Source organism: Nuphar pumila, chromosome 15, assembly GCF_984573655.1.
Source record: "Nuphar pumila chromosome 15, dmNupPumi1.hap1.1, whole genome shotgun sequence".
Classification (NCBI taxonomy): Eukaryota; Viridiplantae; Streptophyta; class Magnoliopsida; order Nymphaeales; family Nymphaeaceae; genus Nuphar; species Nuphar pumila.
Genome location: NC_143263.1, coordinates 74,422,698 through 74,446,614, shown reverse-complemented (window position 1 = coordinate 74,446,614; position 23,917 = coordinate 74,422,698). Strand labels below are relative to the sequence as shown.

At 37.5% G+C, this 23,917-nt stretch overlaps 1 protein-coding gene across 1 annotated transcript; it reads left to right on the top strand.

The window, feature by feature from the left end:
• The first annotated feature begins 2,287 nt into the window (after positions 1-2,287).
• LOC149815621 (2-oxoglutarate (2OG) and Fe(II)-dependent oxygenase superfamily protein) lies at positions 2,288-22,852 on the top strand. The gene is made up of 9 exons (XM_089989997.1): positions 2,288-2,497; positions 3,751-3,894; positions 4,844-5,006; positions 5,847-5,964; positions 7,015-7,084; positions 7,160-7,240; positions 21,678-21,734; positions 22,039-22,150; positions 22,221-22,852. Exons 1-9 carry the CDS (start codon positions 2,288-2,290, stop codon positions 22,781-22,783), a joined length of 1,518 nt encoding a protein of 505 aa, XP_089846123.1. The 3' UTR covers positions 22,784-22,852.
• The last annotated feature ends 1,065 nt before the right edge of the window (positions 22,853-23,917 follow it).

Sequence of the window (23,917 nt, the reverse complement as noted above, 5' to 3'; positions counted from 1 at the left end):
CTTGTCACTTCTCATTTTCCCCTCACTGCTTAGGTTTTAATAATAGAAAATTCTAATTTTTTTATAACAAGCTTGCATTGGCTCGCGCTTGATATTGCTTTCTATGTGTTTCTATTTTATTTTTCACTTACTTGCGTAGTCACTTTATAACCGTATCACACTTCACACATTATACTACATTTTAACAATCTCTTACTGCTTTCACTTCACACATCGCTTCTCGTATCTATTTCGTTTCTTGGTAACTATGTTTTGTATTTCGAGCCCATATTTTCCTCATGCAGTTACATGAATTGACATTCATCTCATTGAGTTACCAAGTGAACCATAAATGCATGCACAAGAAACGACATATATATCTCATGCAAAGAACTATTGATGTCTAGAAAACGCTTTCTAAACCCACTTATCACTCTACTAACTATAATTTGACTTTCTACAAAAAAAAAAAGATTTTCAAAATCTGATAATATTGGTATGAAAATCTGGATACTGTTGCTGTTTTTTATAATCTTGCCTATTTGCAACAATCATGTATTCATGTTTTTTATATTTTTATATTTTAAATATTTTAATTACAGAATGTGCCAATGTTTTTCCAATATTTTCTTAAGAACAAAAATTCCAATTATCGCGCCTCTAAAAAAATTTCAATTATTTGCTGAGAAAATCCTAAGAACAAAGTTTGTGCCTATGGGTGGCATCCATTAGGTTCTCAGTTGTCTGTATCCATTCAATAGAAGTCGAGTTCAAATGGAAGTTTTCCCATGGGAGATAGGTCGTTGATCTTAGGGATGGTTTCTCTGTGTAAATATCAAAAAAAAAAAATGCAAGTTTTCCTAAATGAACCTATACGCTTTACGGCTCATCTAGGTTGAGCCTTCAGCAAGAAAAGCAGAGCTCGTGATGAGCTGAGCTGAACTTGAGCTTGCTTGTTCCAAAAAAAAAAATATTTTATTTTTAAATGTTAGCAATAATGGGAATTTTATATTCAAGGCCTCTAGTTAAAATTTTACCTACAATGTATTATTTAGTAAAAACTGCTAGTTTTTGCTGTTTTTCTTTTCAAATCAAGCCCTATGTATATGATTGTGTTATATTTATTCAAGGACTTTGTTAAAGTTTCAATGATCGCTCATACTGCACTACAATCCTATTAGGGATGGCAGTGGATCGGGCCCCACCCCACCTCGCCCAGTTTGGACCGCTGATGGAGGACATGAAATGAGGATGGAGGTTAAAATCAAAACCCGTGTGGGTATAGAAGCGGGGATGGACTTAGCTTTCCCCCACCCTGCCCCATCCCCGTCTCGATTCCCGCCTTTCCCCGCCCTGCCCTGTCCCCAATCATTCTTTAGGGATGGCAATGGATCGAGGAAAAATGGGACCCCACCCCGCTTCGCCCCATTTGGACCAGGAATGGAGAACATGAAACCAGGATGAAGGCGGGGATGAAAGTTAAAATCAAAACCTGTGCAAAGATGAAGGGCAGGATTTTGAGATGAGGCGGGAGTAGATACCTTGTTACCTGAGCTGCCGCCCCAGTCCACTGCCATCCCTAAATCCTATGATTAAAAAAGTGAGTTTTAAACTGCAAACCAGTCAATCCAAAGTGTAATTATGAACAGCTTGCACCTTTGAGGTGCTACTAGAGAGTACTGTATGGTTGACTGTAGCTAATATAATTTTCCTACAAAGTATAAAACTAGGGATGCAAACGGTTTGGATCAGGAGCAGCTAAATATATGTGGATTCAGACTAGAATCAGACCCAGAACAGCTAAAGATTGCAAAACCCCGATCCTGAATCCGACCCATTTGCATCCCTACTACAAACAAGCAAGTGCGGACCTCCTAATTCTTTGCTCCTTCTTGGCTGGACACATCCTAAGCAACTTGTGGCTCATCCCGTCAGGCCTGGCTTGATGAGACCCAATCAACTGTTCGGGACTGGGTCAGATATCCAACTGAATCCGATCAATCAGATTCAGATTTGGTGTGCAGCTTGCATAAAATCCAAATCTAATGGATAATCTGACCCGATTACATATAAAATGAATCTGTTCGTTAATCGGATCCGATGCAGTTTACTTTTGGTCTGTGTGAATCCAAACCCAATTGAGCTAGATTTGATTGGGTCGGATTCTGTAATGCCTAGATCCGATCCGACCAAGGGGAGGTTGATACGTTAAGACGTTATAAACTTCATTTGTTTCTTCGCAATCGCAGGAGAGGTCGCCCTCTCGTCTCTGCTTGATGAGAGCTGTCGATTCTAAGCATTCGAAAAAATGGGTCTCAAGATTGTCGGAGAAATTGAGAGATTGGACGCTAAGCAACTCAGTTACCACGAATTCGTGGAAAACTATATGAAGAAAAATCAGCCGTTGATCCTAACGGGGTTGATGGATGGATGGCAGGCTTGCAAGGATTGGGTGAAGCAAAATGGTGAGCCGAATCTTGACTTCTTCTCTAACCATTTCGGGGAATCTAAAGTCCAGGTGAGCTTTTCCTTCTTTAGTTTCACTGGATTCCAAGGAAAAACATGTTTGTATCTTTTATGCTTGGAAGAGGATTTCCGTTGATTTTTGCTACTCCTTTTTCTCGTTGCTAAATGGCCACATTCTGTACTTCGAAGTTTGTTATTAGTGTGTCTCTGTCGTGGGGATGGAGTGACAATTTTGATTAGTTTTTGGTGGTGTTTGTGGGCTTTAACATGATTGATTGTGCTTCCTGACATGGTTTCTGTTTCAGATGGTTTGTGGGTGTGTCCGGTTTTTGGAGAGCTGGGTCTATTGAGTTGCATTATAAGGGGTATTTCTTGGTGGGCTTTAAAATTTTTATTCTATTATGGTGGAAAATAGTGGGTTCTTGGTTCTCGGTTCTATTCATGTTATACAGAATCGTTGGAATGCCACTTGTTTTGGTGTAAGTTTAAATGGGTACTTTATGAGCTCGTGAACTATGGAGTCCTTTCTTTTCCTTTTTGTTTTTCCGGTTAATGCTTAAAGTTGTTTTTCCTTGTATTTTATGATTGTTTTCATTTTTAGGATTTTTTCTGATTTTTTATTTTTGCAATTTTCCAAGTGCCGATACGATTTTTACATTGGTTAATGCAGCTGCCTAAATAGTGATACTTTTCAGTTAATGCATTTTCTAACGTTCCCCAACCCACTAGTTCTGATTAAGTCAAATGGCCCGTCAGCTCTATGATTTCCATGACTAACTTTTCTGCTACCGTTCCTAAAGTTTATTACCTACACCGTGAAGGCTATTTTTAGTTTCTTCTCCTGTCTCTTATTGAAGCAAGAAAATTTATTTGATGTTTCAACAAACTGACTTCCTAAATGTATTTTTTTCTAATATATACTTGAAACCCAAAGTTGAAAACGGTGAACAATGGGAATATATGCTGGCATGCTAAACATACTAAAGTTATGTCTATCAATATTAGTTACTGCAAATTATGCCACTTTCTTTTAAGTTATATCGCAGATATTTGTGTGGCAGTTCCATTACCTTGAGTTTCTTAGTGATGGCTTCTTGTGAATTGCTGTGTGCATTCAAATGTGCCATCTGAGTATCAAGGACTTGTACTTTACGTCATGTATTTTTTTTTCTATAGTCTCTCTTCATTTTCTTTTCTAAAAGTTCCTGAACTGCATAACATGCACAAGTTTATTGAGTGGGTTGCTTGTTCTCAGCTATTCCTTTATTTTGTCATATTTCTTCAACAAGCGTTGCTTTTGTATAGGTTGCGGACTGTGGAAGAAGAGAATTTACAGATCAGAAGAGGAAGGAAATGTCTGTTTCAGAATTCATTGGCCACTGGCAAGGACTTCTTGACCGAAGTGGTGACGAGTCACTACTATATTTGAAGGATTGGCACTTTGTTAAGGTAGCGTGGTAATTAAAACTAGTGATTTAATCCCTTTTAGACGTTTGAGCTTTGTATGTCACTGCAAGTATCTTTGATGATATAGGATGTTCTATTGGGCTGTTCTTGTGCTTCAAATAAAAGTGTAGAGCTATAGTACAGCGGAGCAAAGTGGTGGAGGAGGTATACCTTTATTTTTCATAATGATTAAGGGTGGACATCATGAGAGGTAGTTCGTCACTGAAGTTTTGCAGTTCTTTAGAGCCTGAGCCTGATAAGAGTGCTGGATATTTTAGTGAAAGCCCTCTGCCTAAGCCATGCCCTATGTGCATAATGAGCTCCATTCTAGACAGAGGTCTGAGGATTTGGAGACGGGCCTGAGCACGATAAGACTCAGCCCAGGATTTGGGCGTTCTGGCTTTTCAAAGCTCTGGCAGGACATTTTGGGTCCAATGTTAGCCAGCATGGCCCCTTAATTATGATGGGAAGATCTAGATATAGGTCCATTTGTGTGCTGATTTTAGTAACAAATGGTAATCCTTGGACATATGGAAGATATTGGCAGAATCACCATCATTTGTTTTGGTTCTGTTGTGCTATTTATTGTTCCTTCTCATGTTCATCAAAATTGTTTATATGTCTCTCCTTTTTATAAGAAAATAAATGCCATATAGGAGGAGAATTTTTTTACTTTAAGGACTTTGTTGAAGCCAGTTTCATTGGTGATTCTTTAAATTTGTTGTTTGCAATCTATAAGTTTTTTTTAATGTGAGTAATGCTCAATTAAATGTTTTATCATGCTGTTAGAACATGTTAGTTGTTTTGGACATCAAGATTTTGCTTTCATGTTTCTGTTTATGTTGATCAATCATGCCTTAAATCTCCTAAGAATTTTTTTTTCATGCAACCAAAATTATTATTATCTCCATTTTATGTTTTTGTTTTCTAATATTCTTATTGTGATTTGCAGGAGTATCCTAACTATTTAGCCTATGTTACACCACTTTTTTTCTTGGATGATTGGCTCAACATGTATCTAGATAGTTATCATATGCATAAAGATGCAGATGTGGGTCATGATTCATATGAACTGAACTGCTCTGATTATCGCTTTGTGTATATGGGTTCTAAAGGTACTATTGGTGTTATATCATTGCTACTGTTTTTGTTTTCTTATCGTCATCATTATTGTTCCTATGTATGTATGACCGTTCAACTTCTTTTACATCTGGATTCATTATTTTCTGCAGAATAATAAATAAATAAATAACATGCATGTATGTATGGGGAAATTTTTGGTATAGTTAACTGTAGCTGTCATCTAGTAAATCCTATGGATTCTTTCATGATCTAATGGTTATCTCATGGATTACACCATACAGATGTGATGTACATAGTTTATTTAGTAATAAGATATTCTATGGGTCATGTGAATGTGATATGTAAACATGTTCTTCAAGAAACTTCAAAACTCAACTGCCAACTATGCACTAAAATTCCATAATTAAGAAAAATATGGATTTTATGTGAGAACATTCAAGTTCTGAGAATTGAACATGGAGCTTCTCAGATCAAACTTAAATGTTGTCACTCCTTCATACATACCTTTTATAAGAACCAACATTAAACTGTATATTGATGTGAATTTTGTGGAAATTTGCTACAAAAATATATATCCAAGTTCATTAACTAAGTGCTATCATAACAGGCACAAAGATACACATCTTACTGTATGTCATATACTTAGTTCTCAAGTTTCAATATGAGTTCTAAGGAGTTTTATTTTGTGTAGAGATGAGAGTTCTCCTGTTGTTTTGAGGTTGTCAGTGACTTCCTGTTCTCCATTTCTTAGCCCTAGGATTGTTTTCTTTTACTGATATTTGTAGAGAGCTTCTTGCCTTTCTATTAAGCAGCCATCCAGCTTCTTTGACCATTTTATTTACAGATAAAAAGTGTTCTCTGCTGTTGTCTAGGGACTTGGACTCCTTTGCATGCAGATGTGTTCAGGTCTTATAGCTGGTCAGCAAATGTTTGCGGAAAGAAAGTCTGGCATTTTCTGTCACCTTCACAATCTCACCTTTTATTTGATAGGTACCTTCTTGTCCTCTAGCATAAGTTATTCAGAAGGTATATCTATATCGAATGGTTTAAGGAGGCACCATGTAAACTGTGATAGTAAACATGGATTATTATTTTGGTAGAGATGAATATTCCAGTTACTTGCAGGTGTATAAACACCCTCTTATTAAACTTTGCTTCAAACTACATAGGTTGAAACTTAAACACAACGTACTATTGATATTTGGTAATTCAGTTATTCATGGTACAGATCTAAAATAGTAGATTATTATGCATATAAGGACACATAAATATGTGTTCAGCATCTCCTAGCACTATTGTGAAAGATAAGCATATGAGAATCTTCAACTAAGAGGGTTTAGGTTTGTCCTTTTACTATTAGAAAACATTCTGTGGAATATCTAGGAAAAGATACTTTCCAGGGAGTCGTGACAAAGCTAGGTTAACCATTTCCAATGTTGTTGTGATAAGGCTTAAAATCTTTCTGATAAGGTCCGAAATTCGGTGTTTTTATATTGGACACATGCTTTAAACCTTTAAACATATACAGACAGATTTCAAGATTTCTTACAGCCTGTTTGGATGAAAATCCAGGTATTTAGTTTAAGTTAATTTTTTTTTTTGTAGAACCTCAAACTTTTAATCTCAAAAAAGTGGTCTGGCTAGATGTTTTAACTCTATTAGGACTGTTTGATGTACGGTTGACTCCTTTGACCCTCCTCTTTTCTTTATAACAAAATGTTTCCTCTTTCTCGAGAAAAAGAAATCCAAATGGCTGCATTTTGAAATTTGGAAAAAATATTCCGGCTTTAGTTCTATTGTATTTCGCATCTCTCTCTCTCTCTGTCCATGCAAACATGTGTGGATAAATTCTTTCAAGACAGTATGATGTTCTATGCTATCATAAAATTAGAAATCAATCAGCGTGTTTGATCACAATGAGCAATAAATTGAATGAATTCACCATTGACACACACATATCATTGATACGAGTAAATGTGACCATTATGCTTTTGACTTCTCACATCTTACCTTTTGAGTCTGTTGTTTGAACAATGTCAGGAATTTGAAAAACTCCGTGTACAACATTTTTGAGGATGTTTCTGATAGGCAATTCCCTGGCTTTAAAAAGGTATCCTACTTTTTTTTTTGAGTTGTTTCTTGTTAAGATATTAAATTTTACATCCTAAATGATGTGTTTCTGCAGACTGTCTGGTTAAGGTGTACCCAAGAGCGAAATGAAATTATTTTTGTGCCTAGTGGCTGGTACCACCAAGTCCAGAATCTGGTATCCTTCTTAAGCTCCTTTTTAATTTATTTTTGGAACACGATATAAGGGACAAAAACCTAGGAAAGAAGAAGAGAGAAATATAGCTGCTTGTTCAGTCTTCTGCACCTCCCTTCGAGTTTATATACTTCTAATTAGTAGAATCTGCTGCTTTTGCATCAAGTCCTGTTTCAATTCTTCAGGCTTGGGCATCTGGTCATTTATCTCTGTGTTTAATATGTTTAGTGAGCTGGCCTTCAACACGTATCAGGTGGTCCATTTAAGTTAGGATAAAGGAATAGATTGAAAACTAAGGTTCAACCCATGGTTGCCAGTTGAGGAAGCGGGAGCGGGAAGCGATACGGGAAGCGGGAGCGGGAAGCGAGGCACTTTCAAAATTTTAGGAAGCGGGGAAGCGGGGGACCACTTAGGAGCGATTCGGGAAGTGTCTCGGAAGCGACCTAGGAAGCGTCTCGGAAGCGACATAGGAAGCGTCTCGGAAGCGAGGGGGAAGCGAAAAAAATAAAAATAAAAAATAAAAAATACAAAAAAATTGAAAAAACAGGGGAAGCGTGGGGGAAGCGAGGGGAAGCGAGGGGGAAGCGCGCTTCCCATTAAAGGGAAGCGCGTCCCCCATTAAAGGGAAACGCGTCCCCCATTAAAGGGAAGCGCGCTTCCCAAAAAAGGGGGACGCGCTTCCCAAAAAAGGGGACGCTTCCCCCCACGCTTCGGAAGCGCGACGTTCCACGCTTCGGGTCGGGGAAGCGCGCTTCCCCTTTTAGCTAGGCGCTTCCGGTAACTCTGGTTCAACCATGTTATATGACAATCCAGATGAACCAAAGAATTAAACAATACAGGACAAGGCTAATGTGACAAGTTATCTTAAATATATCAAAGGCTAATGATTACATGGTACTTGAGAAATTGAAGTCCATGCTAGATATAGAAGTTGTTCATGGTCCATTGGAGCAACATTTTCTTGTAAATTGATTTTTCATTTTCTACCCCAGAGAACAAAAGATAAGATTAAGAATGTTGGGCTGCTTTACTATACGGTACGGAATGTTGGGCTGCCAAGAGACATCATATTCAAAAAATGAGTGCAGCTGAGATGCGTATGCTGAGATGGATGTGTGGAAATACAATAAAAGATAAGATTCAGAACGAGGAGATACGTAAGAAGGTAGGCGTTGCACCCATTGAAAATAAGATGAGAGAGAATCGTTTACGGTGGTTTGGACATATTCGGCGAAGACCTAATGATGCTTCAGTTAGAAGGATGGAGAAATGAGAAAATATATTAGTTAAAAGAGGTCGGGGTAGGCCTAGGAAGACATGGATGGAGGTGATAGGAAAGGATATGAATGCTTTGAACCTCACCGAGGACATGGCATTGGATAGAAATGATTGGGGGAGAAGGATTCATGTGGAAGACCCATAATGATTTTCTTTTTTGGTTCATATCGCCGACCCCAATTATTTTGGGATGAAGGCGTAGTTGTTGTTGTTACCCCAGAGAACAAAGAGATGGAAATTCTGGTTTTGCCTCTAAGTCTTCTATTGTATTATGTTTTTCTGGTCCTGTATTTTGATGATCTTCTGTATGTGAAACCTTTACTTATCCAATGAGACTCTTTGCTTGGAAAAACTTGTCAATTGAAAATGTAAAATTTAGTGTTGGCGTTATGTGTTTCTTTTGCAAAAGAAGCAAAACTGTTCAGTTGCGTTTGAATGCCTCGGATCTGAGATCTGTGTATTTGAATCTAGCATGAAATCCTGTTCCAAGGATGGATGTAAACAAAAGCTGAATCTCAGATTCTGCTTAAAAATGGGGATCTGAGATTCATCTTTCTTGAAAGTCACATACATGTAAATATCCTATCATATGTAATCTTTTAATTGTTTTCTAGTTTAGTTACATTAGGACTAGTTAGTTTTATTTTTTTGGTTTTTGGACTAGTGCAAGTTTATGCTTTTTGACCAAGTCAAAAAGCAAATAACTTTGGACATCCTTTAGACTTTTGCTTTTTGACCAAGTCAAAAAGCAAAAGCATGTAAGAGCTGTTGGACTGTCCAACGGCTCTAATAGAGCTGTTGCACTCTCCAACGGTTCTAATAGAGCTGTTGGAGGGTCCAACAGCTCTTTGTAGCCCCTTCTTTCACGTATAAATATGGGGCCATACCCCATGCATTATGTATTCTTTTTGGAGTGGGTTTTCCCCACATGAGTGATATATTTATCCTCTTTTCCTTCTTGGTGTATATACTCTTTTGAGTATTTTTTGTGGTTCTTGTGAGTATATTGAATGAACTTTTGTGTTCATTAAGAGATCCTTTGTGAGCTTGTCTTCGGAGTTGCTTTTGAAGTTATATTTCCTTACATGGTATCAAAGCTTGGTTGAAGCAAGTTTTTTGGTGCATTGGGAAGCGTGCTACATAAGTTTTTTGCAAGTGATCTTCCTTGAAGGGGTGATCGTGTGGAAGCGTAAAAAGCTTGGAGAAGTATTTTTTTACTCACTCTTCTGGTAGAGTATCCTTTCACTTTTTGTTTCTCTTTCACTCTTACCTACTTCACTAAAAATTGTAAAATGGATGACAATGATAATGTCACCATTAAGCCCATCAAACTAAATGATTTCAACTATGTCACATGGGCTTCAATCATGAAGCATCTTATATGGGGGAAGGGTTTATGGAGATTAGTAGATGAAACCTACTCTAATCCTTGCAAAGGTTGAAGGGAAAAAAAAAATACCTCTTACGGAGGTAGAAAAAGTTAAGGCCATAGCCACTTACGAGAAAAAGTGGAAAAAATGGCGTATGGAACATGCCAAGATCATGTCTTGGCTTATTTCGAGTGTTGGTATAAAAAAATGCTCAAGTTTAGCAAAATTTGAGCATGCAAATGAAGCATGAGACTATCTTAAGAGAATATATTCTCTTAAAGATATTGCACATGTGTGTAACTTTCAAAATAAAATAAGAAATATGGTTCAAGGGGACAAGAGTATTATAATGGCTTGTCGGAATTATGAGAAGAATTAACTCTTCTTGAACCAAAGTGGCATTGTCCACATGATATTGAACTCCGTCAAAACCAAATCAATGCGGAGCATTTCTTTTAGTTTATCAGTGGATTGAGACCGAAATTTGAATCCAGTAGGTCTATTCTTCTTCATCGTGGAAAAGTACCATCAATTGAAGATACAATAGAGGAATTGAGTATGGAAGAGAATAGACTAAAAGGTAGAATTGCTAAAAGCGATGACGACTCAGTTCTAGCCGTTTCGAAACCTGAAAACTTCGTAAGGACTTATAGACCTAACTACGGAAGAGGAAATGATGATTTTGAGAAAAAAAAATCATTTGCTACTATTGCCATGAACCTGGACATGTGAAAACTCACTGTCCAAAATTAAAAAGGCCCTATGAGAAGAAAGCAACATCTGTCGGACCACCACAAGAATCGAGTGAAACTTTCATTGGAAGTATGTCTCTCGCTCAATTGGTGGAAGCACTTTGACCTCTATTCAAAGGAGCATCTTCATCTATGGGAGTTGCAACCTCTTCCGTGAGCACCTCTGATCCAGGTAAAACTCTATGGCTTCTTGATTCAGGTGCTTCTTTTCACATGACTTCAAATATTGATATATTATCTGAATGTCATAACTCAAAAAGATCAAATGTTTTTACTGCCGATGGAACATCACTACAAATCGAAGCAATAGGGAATTTTGAAAGGGTTTATCAAAATTCAAAAGGATTTTATGTTCCACAAATTAGATATATTCCCAAATTAAATCTCCATCTCCTGTCTGTTTCTCAACTATGTAATCGTGAATATAACATTTTCTTCTCTTCTTGTGATTGTCGAGTGCAGGATTGTCAGCTAGAGAAGCTTATTGGGGAAGGCCATAGAGAAGGAAGCCTATACTACGTGGATTTTTTGGAAATTCTCAAAAATACTTTTTGTTTTAATGTTCAGAAAATGAACTTAAATATATGGCAGAGGAGACTTGGTCATCCTAGCATATCCAAGCTTCATTTGTTTCCAAATATAGAAAACTTTTGTAATTCTGAAACATTTAAGCGTGAAGAATGTATCTTGGGAAAAATGAAGAGATTACCTTTTCAAGAGAGAAATTTTGTTTCATCTCGGCCTTTTGAGTTAGTGCATTCAGATGTATAGGGTCTTGCACCGGTTATGTCTGAAGGAGGTTTTTCGTATTATGTCATTTTTGTAGATGATTTTACAAGGCATACTTGGATTTACTTTCTCAAAAATAAATCTGAAGTATTTTTTCATTTCCAAATATTTCATAAATTAGTCAAGAATCAATTCAAGAATGATATCTCTATCTTTCGCACTGATTCACGAGGAGAGTTTTTATCAAAAGAATTTAATGATTACCTAAAATTACATGGAATCTCACACACCCCTCAACAAAATGGTCTAGTCGAAAGGAAACATAGGCATATCATAGAAACAACAAGAACCCTACTCATTACTCATTTAATACCAAATTTTTTTTGGACCGAAGCCGTTCTAACTGAAGTATATCTCATTAATAGAATGCCATCATCTTTATTAAGCAACATTTCACCTGTTGAAAAACTCTTCAAACAAACCCCAGATTTCTCAAAGCTAAGGGTATTTGGTTGTAAATGTTTTTTTTTTCCCAACAAAAATGACAAACTCTCACCTCGTGCTATTTCATGTGTGTTTTTTGGTTATGCAAGCGATCAGAAAGGCTATAAATGCCTTGATCTTAAAACTAGGAAACTATATGTGTCACGAAATGTATCCTTCTTAGAAAATGAAAGTTTTTTTTGAAATTAAAAACTCTACAGAAGGTGATGAATACTCTTTTCTACTGGACCTAGTTCCAAAGATAAATGAAGAAGCTGATCAAGAAGATCAAAATGTGGTAAGTACTGAATCGTCTCACCCAGAATGCATTCAATATTTCAGATGGGGTAATCTGGAGCAACCTTGTGCTCTAGAAAAATATACTAAAGCATAAGATCATATGAAAACTAGAAGATCATCGAGGATGTCAAAATTACCTAAAAAATTTGTATCCTATGAGTCATTTTCACTAAAGTACCAAGCATATATTTCCCTATTACATTCCTAAGTAGAACCTTCTAACTATGATATTGCAAAAGAACATCCCGAATGGGTTGAAGCCATGTCAGCAGAGTTAAGCGCCTTAGAAAAGGCAAACACGTGGCCTACTTAAGATATTCCACCTATAGGAAGAAACCTATAGGATGTTGTTGGGTATACAAAGTTAAAACTAAGAGTGATGGTACCCTGGAACGATTTAAGGCTCATCTAGTGGCTAAAGGCTATTCCCAAGAATATGAAATAGACTATAATGAGACTTTCGCACCAGTAGCAAGAATGACGACTGTAAGAACCTTAATTGTTGTTGCCTCTATAAAGAAATAACATATATTTCAGATGGATGTCAAGAATGCGTTTCTTAATGGTTGTTTAGCTGAAGAAGTCTACATGGAACCACCCCTGGCATCAAGATTCTTCAAGGAAAAGCCCTTCGTTTACATAAGGCCTTATATAGACTTAAACAAGCCCCAAAGGCCTGGTATGATAAATTTAGTCAAGTTATGCTTACTTTTTGGTTTTCGATTTTGCTTTACTGACACTACTTTGTTCATTAAGAAATCTAATGCAGGTATTATTATTCTTCTACTTTATGTGGACGACATGATCATCACAGGAAGTGATAAACAGGGAGTTGACAACATCAAAAAATTTCTCAAGACTAATTTTGAAATGAGTGACTTGGGTTTCTTAAGATTTTTTTTTGGAATTGAAGTAGCCTATTCTCCTAAAGGTTATTTATTAACTCAATCAAAATTTGCTCTTGATATTATCAACAGGTCTGAAATCACAGATAAAAAACATGTAGATACTCCTGAGATCGTAAATAGCAAAATGAAGATGGATGATGAAGAACCACTTGAGAACCCAACACCTTACAGACAACTTGTTGGGGTCTTACCTTGCCATCACTCGATCGGACATTGCACACGTTGTTCACATAGCAAGTCAATTTCAGTATGCACCCACTGTTGTCCATATGGGAGCAATATTGTGAATTATTAGATATCTTAAAACCTCTATTTGTAGAGGATTTTTTTTGTCTGCTTCTTTTTTCGTTAGAACTAACTACTTATACTGATGCAGATTGAGGATGTGATCCAAATGATCGACACTCAACTACTGGGCTTTGTGTGTTTTTAGGAGAATCATTGATCTCATGGAGATGCAAGAAGCAACAGAAAGTCACTTTTTCATCAACATAAGCCGAGTATAGAGTCCTGACTACAACCACTATGGAAGTAGTCTGGTTAAGGTGACTGCTTCAAGATATGGGTGTTGAGAGCACAAAAGCATCACGGTTATATTGTGACAATAAAAGTTTCATTTACATTGCCAGCAATTGGACATTTCATGAACGGACAAAGCATATCGAAATAGACTGTCACTACGTACTTGAGGAATTTCTACATGGCATCATTGAGCTTACATATGTTTCCTCTGAATATCAACTGACGGACTTCTTTACCAAACCTCTTGCTGCTCCACGGTTTCACTTTCTTTTGGACAAACTTTCGGTTGTTCAATCGTAAGTTTGAGGGGAGTGTTAAAAGTTGTAATCTCATATGTAAATATCCTATCATATGTAATCTTTTGTTTGTTTTCTAGTGTAGTTACATTAGGACAACTAGTTAGTTTTATTTTTTTGGTTTTTGGACTAGTGTAAGCTTATGCTTTTTGACCAAGTCAAAAAGCAAAAAACAAATAGGACTCTCCAACAACTTTAATAGAGCTGTTGGAGGGTCCAACAACTCTTTCTAGCCCCTTCTTTCATGTATAAATATGGGGCCATACCCCATGCATTATGTATTCTTTTTGGAGTGGGTTTTCCCCACATGAGTGATATATTTATCCTCTTTTCTTTGGTGTATATACTCTTTTGAGTATTTTTTGTGGTTCTTGTGAGTATATTGAATGAACTCTTGTGTTCATTAAGAGATCCTTTGTGAGCTTGTCTTCGGAGTTGCTTTTGAAGTTCTATTTCCTTACAGGAGGGTGGTCAACCTGGAGATATGTGTCTAATCCTTGGATCTCAAATCCGAGTTCGGGATCTGAGCAGTCAAATGCACCATTAGTTTCTGACACCTCTATTTATTTTTCTTCTATTTTATACAATGATTGTATCGATGTCCACCTTGGTGATTTATCCATTCTTCTTTCTTTTATGTTAATTTTGGTAATATAACTCATGGTTTGCATTGTGTTCTTTAGTGGAATCATGTGTAAGAGGCACCATCCTTAAATAAATACATAGACCAATAACTACAAGATCACTCCAGAATGAAAGGGGTAAATGATGAATAAACTATATCCTGATACAAGTTTAGAGAATATCCATAACATCATAAACATAGAGAACAGTAATAAACCTAAATTACTTACGGATTCATAGGTCGATCTCTCTTGTTTTGATAAATCAGCTCTTATGGCTACTTTATATCTCTTTCAATCCATCATATTGTTTTCCTCCTAGCTGGTTTTAGATGTTGTGGACTATTCTTTTATAAGAAATATTTGTGTGAAGTAAATATTCTTTGAAGTTGAGAATCAAGGTGGACCTCTGACTCAAACATGTTGATTGAGCTTACTTGGTTGGCTCAAGGCCAAGATGTAAGTTATTCCACTGGTAATTATGTTATTAGAGGGATATACAGTTCCTTCTATTGTTGTTATCAGTATTTGAAAAATGACATTATTGTTTCATGGGTTCAAGTTGACCTACAATAGATTAGTGACCTTCTCAATGAATTGGACCTGCTATCGTTTGCCCTTCACCTTGATAAACTGGACTTGAATTTCCATCCATCTATCCAAGAGCCTCCAATTCCACACAAGAAAGCAAGTTAACCCTAATTCACTCCAAGGGTCAACTCACTGCTTCTGCTGCTTCCCCATTCACAAGCTAAAGATGCATCTGTCATTATGGCTTTCCCTTCAGAGCTTGATTGACTCTGTAAATGCCACTGCTTCTCTATGGAAAGACTGGATGTTTACTTCTACAGCCATCAAATATAGTCTACTAAAAATTGGTTGACCCAATCATGAGATGGAAGGCTGGGACCTTTCTTTAAAAACTCCCAATCCTTTTTGCTAGAATTTTTTACTGTTTCCCGTCATATGCAAAGTTGCAGACTTTGGCCATGTGGGTTGTGGTTACTGGGACAGAAGCCTGATTCCTGGAAAATGCTATAGCATGCAACCATGCTTGAAGTATACTCAACAGCAGTGTATTAGAGTTTGGTGTGCAACAGGTTGCAGGTCTTAACCTAGAGCAAAGAAATATGTTAACTGAATTATGCAGTCATCGTTCCTGCATCCTGAAAGCTCATCTGATTACGGCATGGTTCCTTGCCAATATTTTTAACCAAAAATTTTCTGAAGAAACATTGGTTTGTGAAAGCATTCTTTAATATTTGTAGAACAACTGCAGAGCTTCAATCTTATTATTTTTTCATATATTATCATTTGAAAATATTTAATACTTTTGGATTTCATCCTATTTCCCATTTGAAAAGAATATGTTGCACAGAAGCTCCATTTGTCTCCCGTTCAGCTTCCCCTTATATACCATACCAATCATATTAGGAACCTAAATGGCCTTATTCCCTAATTTGCATCCGTACCCATGTGACAATGAACCTTTTGTAATTTGGATGACAACATTGAAACTGTAAAATATCAGAATCGTCCAAGTTCACATAGAGTTACTGTAATGAGATATTGCGGAAATATAAAGAGTGCATACAAGCACATACAACAATGAATAAAAGAGAAAATATCACAAGTCCACGAAGGGACAATACAAGCACAAGCCTTTAAGAAGGCAACAATATACAAAGCCTCTTATTGAAAAGAGAGAGGAGCTCTCCAAGATGAAAATACACAAGGGGATCACCCCTATTTATACAAGAGAAGGAGAAGGAAAAAGGAGGGCCAAAGGGCCTCAAAAGGAGAGCCAAAAGGGGGCTCCCATAGAGTTGTTGGGAGCCCCCAACGGTCACATTTGTGACCGTTGGGGGCTCCAACGACTTCTATGTTGGAGCCCCTTTTGGTCCTCAAAAATAATAAAAAAAGAAATGAAAAAATAAAAAATAAAAATTACATTTGATCAAAAAAGAAAAAAATAGTTGTTTTCTAAAACAACTGTGAAATTACAAAAATACCCCTATCGGGTATTGATGTAATAAACAGAATATATATATATATATATATATATATATATATATATATATATATAATAGGTACATTTTAACACCCCCCCTCAAACTTTACGGGGGAAGGACGAAAAGTTTGCCGAGAAGAAACATGAACCGAGGAGCCGGAAGAGCTTTAGTGAAGAAGTCTGCCAACTGATATTCTGAAGTGACATATGGCAGAGCAATAGTTCCTCGTAAAAATTCGTCACGAACATAGTGGCAATCCATTTCGATATGCTTCGTACGTTCATGAAAAGTATGATTGCTTGCAATATAGATGGCACTCTTATTGTCGCAACACAGCTTGGAGGCTTCAGTAATATCAACTCCCATATCTTTAAGCAAACTGCGAAGCCATACAAGTTCCATTGTTGTGGTTGCCATTGCCCGGTACTCAGCTTCAGTGGATGATAGTGAAACTTTCTGCTGCTTCTTGCATCGCCAGGCAATCAATGAGTCCCCTAAAAAGACACAAAAACCAGTAGTTGAGACTCGATCATTGGGATTACCTCCCCAATCTGCATCAGTATAAGCAAGAAGATTCAAAGGGGAAGAGGAGGATAGAAATAGCCCTTTATTGATGGTATTCCGAATGTAGCGAATGATTCGGAGAACCGCACTCATATGCACGGTTGTAGGAGCATGCTGAAATTGACTGACTGAGTGAACCGCATGAGTGATATCTGGTCTGGTGATGGTTAAATATGTAAGAGACCCAATGAGTTGTCGGTACGGTGTAGGATCTTTCAGAAGAACCCCATCCTCTAACCGTAACTTGGCATTAATAACCTCGGGAGTCTCTACCTTCTTATCATCAGAAATCCCAGACTTAGAACATATATCTGCAGCAAGCTTCATCTGTGACAAAATATATCCTCTAGGAGAATATGCAACCTCAATTCCAAGAAAATATCTGAGAAAACCTAAATCAGACATATCAAAATTATCTTTTAACATATTTTTAACATTAATAATACTACTTTGATCATTTCCAGTGATAATCATATCATCAACATAAAGCAACAAAATTACGATACTAGAACCTGCATTTTTAACAAAAAGAGCAGTGTCAGTATAACAAGAATGAAATCCTAATTTTATCATGATATCACTAAAACGATCATACCAAGCCTTAGGAGCTTGTTTAAGACCATATAATGCCTTTAAAAGCCGAAGTGTTTGACCTTGCTTAATATTTATTCCGGGTGGTGGATCCATATAAACTTCTTCACTTAAACTTCCATTTAAAAAAGCATTTTTTACGTCAAGTTGATAAATAGGCCATTTTTTGGTTGATGCGACAGCTATTAAGGTTCTGACACTTGTCATACGAGCTACGGGGGCGAATGTTTCTTCGTAATCAATACCATATTCTTGGGAGTATCCCTTAGCAACCAATCTTGCTTTATATCGTTCCAAAGAGCCATCGCTTTTAGTTTTAACTTTGAAGACCCAACGACAACCAATAGGTTTTTTGTGTGAGGGTAGATCAACTACTTCCCAAGTATTGGCCTTTTTTAAAGCATTTAGTTCAACTTGCATTGCTTCAACCCAATGAGGTATAGATTTAGCTTGATTATAGTGGGTTGGTTCAAAATAAGAGTGTAGAGTTATCAAACATGCCCGATAGTTGGGAGTTAAAGAGTCATAGGAGACAAACCTATTTGAGGGTATTGATATTCTAGAAGAATGCCTAACTTGTGGTTCCTCAATGGATTCGGAAATTTGAGAGTATTTTTCGAGGGCACTAATAGGTTTTTCTTGATTTCTTCTTGAGTAAACATTTATATTGGCATTGCTATCATGAACATTTGTATTTGAATTATTATCATTTGAGAGTGTTATGTCAAGAGGGGATACCTCGTGAGTGTCATCTATGTTTTCAAGAGAATCTTCTTGTATGTCATCAATAAGATCATATAAGAATACATAATCAATTTCATTTGTCTCTTCTATTTTATCAAAACCGTTTTCTTCTTCGAGAAATGTTACATCTTTTGAAACATATAGTTTATCATTCTTAAAATCATAACATCTATACCCTTTTTGATTTTCACCATATCCAAAAAATACACATTCAATTGCTTTGGGAGATAACTTATCCCTTTTATGTAGTAGGACAAAACATTTGCAACCAAAAATACGAAGTCGATTAAAATCGGGTGAAAACTTAAAGAGTTTCTCATAGGGAGAAGCATTTTTTAACTTAGAAGAGGGCATTCTATTGATTAGATAGGTTGAGGTAAGAATGGCTTCTGCCCAAAATTTTTTTGGAATATTTCTAGACACAAGCAATGTTCTAGCGGTTTCTATAATGTGCCTATGTTTCCTTTCTGCTAGGCCATTTTGTTGAGGAGTCCTAGGACATGACTTTTGATGACAAATGCCATTTTGGTTTAAATAGTTTTGGAATTCGTGAGATAAGTATTCACCACCGGAATCGGATCTTAAAATAGATATGTTACTTTGAAATTGATTTTGAACCTTTTTATGAAAATCTTTAAAGAAAGTAAATACTTCCGACTTATGACTAAGGAAATAAATCCAAACATACCGAGTAAAGTCATCAACAAACGTAACATAATATGAATAACCCCCTTTAGACATAACCGGAGAAGGACCCCAAACATCCGAATGCACCAATTCAAAAGGCCTTGATGAGAAAAAAGATCTAGTTGGAAAAGGAATAGACTTCATTTTTCCAAAAATGCAATCTTTGCAATTAATTTCTTTTTCCTTACAAAATTTGTTTCCAAAAGGAAAGAGATACATTTTGGAATAACTTGGATGACCAAGTCTTTTATGCCAAGTTTCCATATTTTTTTCTTGGACATAAGAACAAAAAAAGTTTGTAGGGAGATCAAGATGGTCCATATAATAGAGGTCTCCCTTTCTATGGCCTTGCCCAATCCGCTTCCCGGACCGGAGATCCTGCACAAAGCAACCATTAGATGAGAAAGATATTTCACATCCATGGTCGGCAATTTGAGAAACCGAAAAAAGGTTTAAATTTAATTTGGGAACAACTCTTACTTTTGGAACACAAAAATTTTGAGAATCTTTAAAAGAGCCAATACTTGAAATTTTCAAAAAAGTTCCATCGGCCGTTGAGACACAAGAGTCCTTTGAATTGATGCAAACATCACTAAGTGCATTCTCATGAGGGGTCATATGAAAAGAAGCTCCGGAATCAAGGATCCAAGAATACGTACCGGGTGATGATGTCGAAGCAATGGCCGCACCCGATGTGGAGGAAGAAACTTTAAGCATTTGTTGGAGAGCCATAGATATTTGTCCAAGAGTTTCTTTAATGTCATTGTTTTTGCCTTCATCTTCTTTGGAGGTGGTTTCTTCAAGAGAGGCTACTTTAGGCTTGAAGGCTCCCATAAGCTTTGGACAAACGGGTCTAATGTGACCCGGCTCATTGCAATAATGACAAACAATCATTTTTCTTCCTCCATTGTAGTTCCCTTGTTTCCCAAAATGAGGAGGCTTATAGGTTCTAACATTGTTACCCGGTTTGGATACGGCAAGGACTTCATCCACATGCTTACTCATGCCAAGCCTTGTCTCCTCTTGAGTGATTTCGGCAATAGCATCCTCAATAGGAGGAAAAATAGATCTATGGAGAAGTGAGGATCTCACTTGCTCAAATTCGGGGCGTAGCCCAAAAAGAAATTGAAACAATCGCTCTTGTTCCATTTGTTTTTGTCTTAAATCAACATCTTCCATAAAAACCCACTTTGGCTCTAAAAGAGCCAATTCATCCCATAGTGGGTTAAGGGCACTATAGTAGTCTTGAATGCTAGAATCACCTTGCTTGGTGGTTCTAACTTTTTCTTGCAAGAAGTATGCTCTTGCAAGATCCTTTTGGGTATACATACCCCTCATAAAGGACCAAGCCTTATTGGCTCGACGAAATTTAGCTATATTAGCACATACCTTAACCTCCACATTGTTCATAAACCACGCAAGGATTTTTGCGTGATTGCTTTCCCAATCTTCTACTTCCTTTTGATGATTTTCAATGGCCTTGAGACGAGCATCTCCCTCAAGAGCTTTTTCTTGATCTTCTTCCATTTTTGTGAGCATAAGCTTAGGTTCCGGAACGGTCCCCATGACATAACCCCAAAGCTTCTTCCCTTTGAGATTATTCTCCATTGCCGATGCCCACATCATATAGTTCTTTCCATTGAGTTTGAAAGAAAGATCAATCTTTGTCTCCATGATGTTGCCAAGAAGTGAGAAGATGTCCACCAAAATAAGAGATACACGAACCACACCTTTCCTTCAAGAATCGAGTGGCTCTGATACCATGTAATGAGATATTGCGGAAATATAAAGAGTGCATACAAGCACATACAACAATGAATAAAAGAGAAAATATCACAAGTCCACGAAGGGACAATACAAGCACAAGCCTTTAAGAAGGCAACAATATACAAAGCCTCTTATTGAAAAGAGAGAGGAGCTCTCCAAGATGAAAATACACAAGGGGATCACCCCTATTTATACAAGAGAAGGAGAAGGAAAAAGGAGGGCCAAAGGGCCTCAAAAGGAGAGCCAAAAGGGGGCTCCCATAGAGTCGTTGGGAGCCTCCAACGGTCACATTTGTGACCGTTGGGGGCTCCAACGACTTCTATGTTGGAGCCCCTTTTGGTCCTCAAAAATAATAAAAAAAGAAATGAAAAAATAAAAATTAAAAATTACATTTGATCAAAAAAGAAAAAAATAGTTGTTTTCTAAAACAACTGTGAAATTACAAAAATACCCCTATCGGGTATTGATGTAATAAACAGAATATATATATATATATATATATGTATATATATATATATAATAGGTACATTTTAACAGTTACCTCAAATTTATTCGAGGTTGCAGTTTTCCTTCAGGTTATCATGTCAAGTCAAACGTGTGGAAGATTTTCAGCTGATCATTATCCTGTAGACCTATTCCTTTTTAGAGCTTCTATTTTTCATTTTATGTTATTGCTTATGATTTTTCCATTGTCTTAGCTTTGAATAATTCATGTCTTAACCTGAATTTTTTCATTAGTTTTAGTGTCGTAAGGATATTCTTTTCTCTGCTAGGCTTAGGCTTCTGACACTGGCATCCCTTTGACTTGATGCAGGAAGATACAATTTCCATAAATCACAACTGGTTTAATGCTTACAACCTTTCTTGGGTGGTAAGTAGTAGGATCCAGTATCTGAATTTAAGTATACTGAGAGGATTAGAATATCTTTTAATGTGATTATGTCTTTTTGGACTTTTAAACCAAACCTGGCTGGTTTGACTATGCCATGCTAGTTTGCTCACCAGAAGGCATGCAACCCGTGACACACACATGAAGCTGGTTCATAAATTTTTGACTTCATCCTGTGCCATGAGTGGTGGTGTGGTTCTCAGTTTGGTTGTTTGGCCTTCAGCAGTGTGAAAATATCGATTGGATGAGAGAGAATTGGACAAGTTCTTGACTTTTTTGGTTTCAGTGGAACCTGTTAGTGAAAGACTACAATGAGGCAAAGGAGTACATAGAAGACATACGCGATATCTGTGATGACTTTGAAGGCCTCTGCCAACGAAATCTTGCTGCAAACACAGGTAAAATAGATGTTGCTCATGGTCCTTTGCTTTCCTTGACATCTAGCTTATTGGCAGTTCCTTATTGCAGGCATGAATTTCCCAGATTTCTTCATTTTCATCACACGTTTCGCAGTTGTGAACATGACCAAACTCCATCAACTCTTTGAAGATAAGAGATTTAGTATGATTTCATTGCCCAAAGCACATCATTTCACTTCTAATTTATTATCTATACGTAAAGTTGCAGAGGAGATGAAATCAGCGGAGTTTTTCAAACGAGAAAAGCCTGGTAGTGAATTGGTTGAGAATGTAAGTGTCTTTTCAGACATCAAAAAATTATCCAAGGAACCTGAGTTTCACGAGCTTAGCATGACAGTCAATAGAACATACGACACCATAGTTTATTCTCGGAAACCAGATAATGAAATGGCTAAAGCTTTGAGATGCACTGCACAAAACTTTCTACCAATGAAAGATTTGGAAGGTGATGGTGAAGACTCGGATTTTATCGGTGATCATGATTGTGCTAAAGATACGACCTTCAGCATACTGGATCCTGAAGAACTTATCAGAACTATTGACTGCACAGTTAGGAAGTTTACAAGATTTGCTTGTGTGTTGGAACCTAGTTCCCAGTTTTCCAGTGAATGAAACTGAGACTTTGATTATTCATGGAGGCTATGTTGGTTTTGGTTGGTTATGTATCATCTTGTATTTTACCATATTTGGTTAGAACACCAATATCAGAGAAACTGCACAAATACAATTGGCTTGTGTGGAAAGAGGGCTCATTTCATATGAAAATGAGTCCCTTTCCTCATTCCAAGCTGAAACTGACGCACCCTTAGATAGGGATGGCAATGGACTGGGGCGGGGGACAGGGTCTCCACCCCCGCCCCGTCTCAAGATTAGAACCTCCATCCCTGCACGGGGATGGATTTTAACCTTCACCCCCGCCTTCATCCCCATTTCATGTCCTCCATCCCCGGTTCAAACGGGGATGAGGCGGGGTGGGGCCCTGTTTCCCCGTAGTCTATTGCCATCCTTTAGAATGACTGGGGATGGGATGGGGTGCGGCGGGGAAAAGTGTAAGTCCATCCCCGAACGGGGATGGATTTTAACCTTCGTCCCTGCCTCCATCCCCGGTCCAAACGGGGCGAGGCGGGGCCCCACTTTCCCCCGGTCCACTGCCATCCTTACCCTTAGATACGGTTGATGCCTGCAGTTTTCCTGTGAATCTACCTGGAGCAATTGGGTCGGTTGGACCTGGATCTAGCTGAACCAAGCAATTGTACAGCCTGGTTATTATTATTGATTATGTAGCTGGAATCCACTCATATGATGCAATGGGGAAAGTGGAACCAGCAATTGAATGGCAATGTTGTGTTGGATTCGGAGCCTATCCACGTGGGTAAAAGATTTTGGGCTCCGCCTTTTAAGCGAAAGGAGTTAATGGGATTATGGTAACAGCAAGCGACCAATATCCGTATCCATTAACAAAGACATGACATGTCATTGCACTTTACAACACACGCACACAACTGTCATACAAGTGGGAACTCAACCAGGCTTATATTGAACTTTGCAAGGTGCTGATTGGATCAGATAAAGTTCCCCAACTGCCGGACCCAGAGATGGACCCGAAATGAATATGACCAGTTTGCAGCAATAGAGAAGAGCTCACCCTTTTGTGGTGTTCGTCCAAATTGAATACACGTTACTGGATATGATAAGCTCCATCCTGTGGTTACCTAAATTGTCATATCTGATATGAGGCAAACCAAA

Bases quoted from the DNA above. Each gene is read 5' to 3' on its own strand.
- LOC149815621 (XM_089989997.1), top strand. From the start codon at position 2,288: ATGGGTCTCAAGATTGTCGGAGAAATTGAGAGATTGGACGCTAAGCAA. The intron at 5,965-7,014 runs GTACCTTCTTGT...GAACAATGTCAG, and splicing joins TCTCACCTTTTATTTGATAG to GAATTTGAAAAACTCCGTGT. The intron at 7,085-7,159 runs GTATCCTACTTT...GTGTTTCTGCAG, and splicing joins AATTCCCTGGCTTTAAAAAG to ACTGTCTGGTTAAGGTGTAC.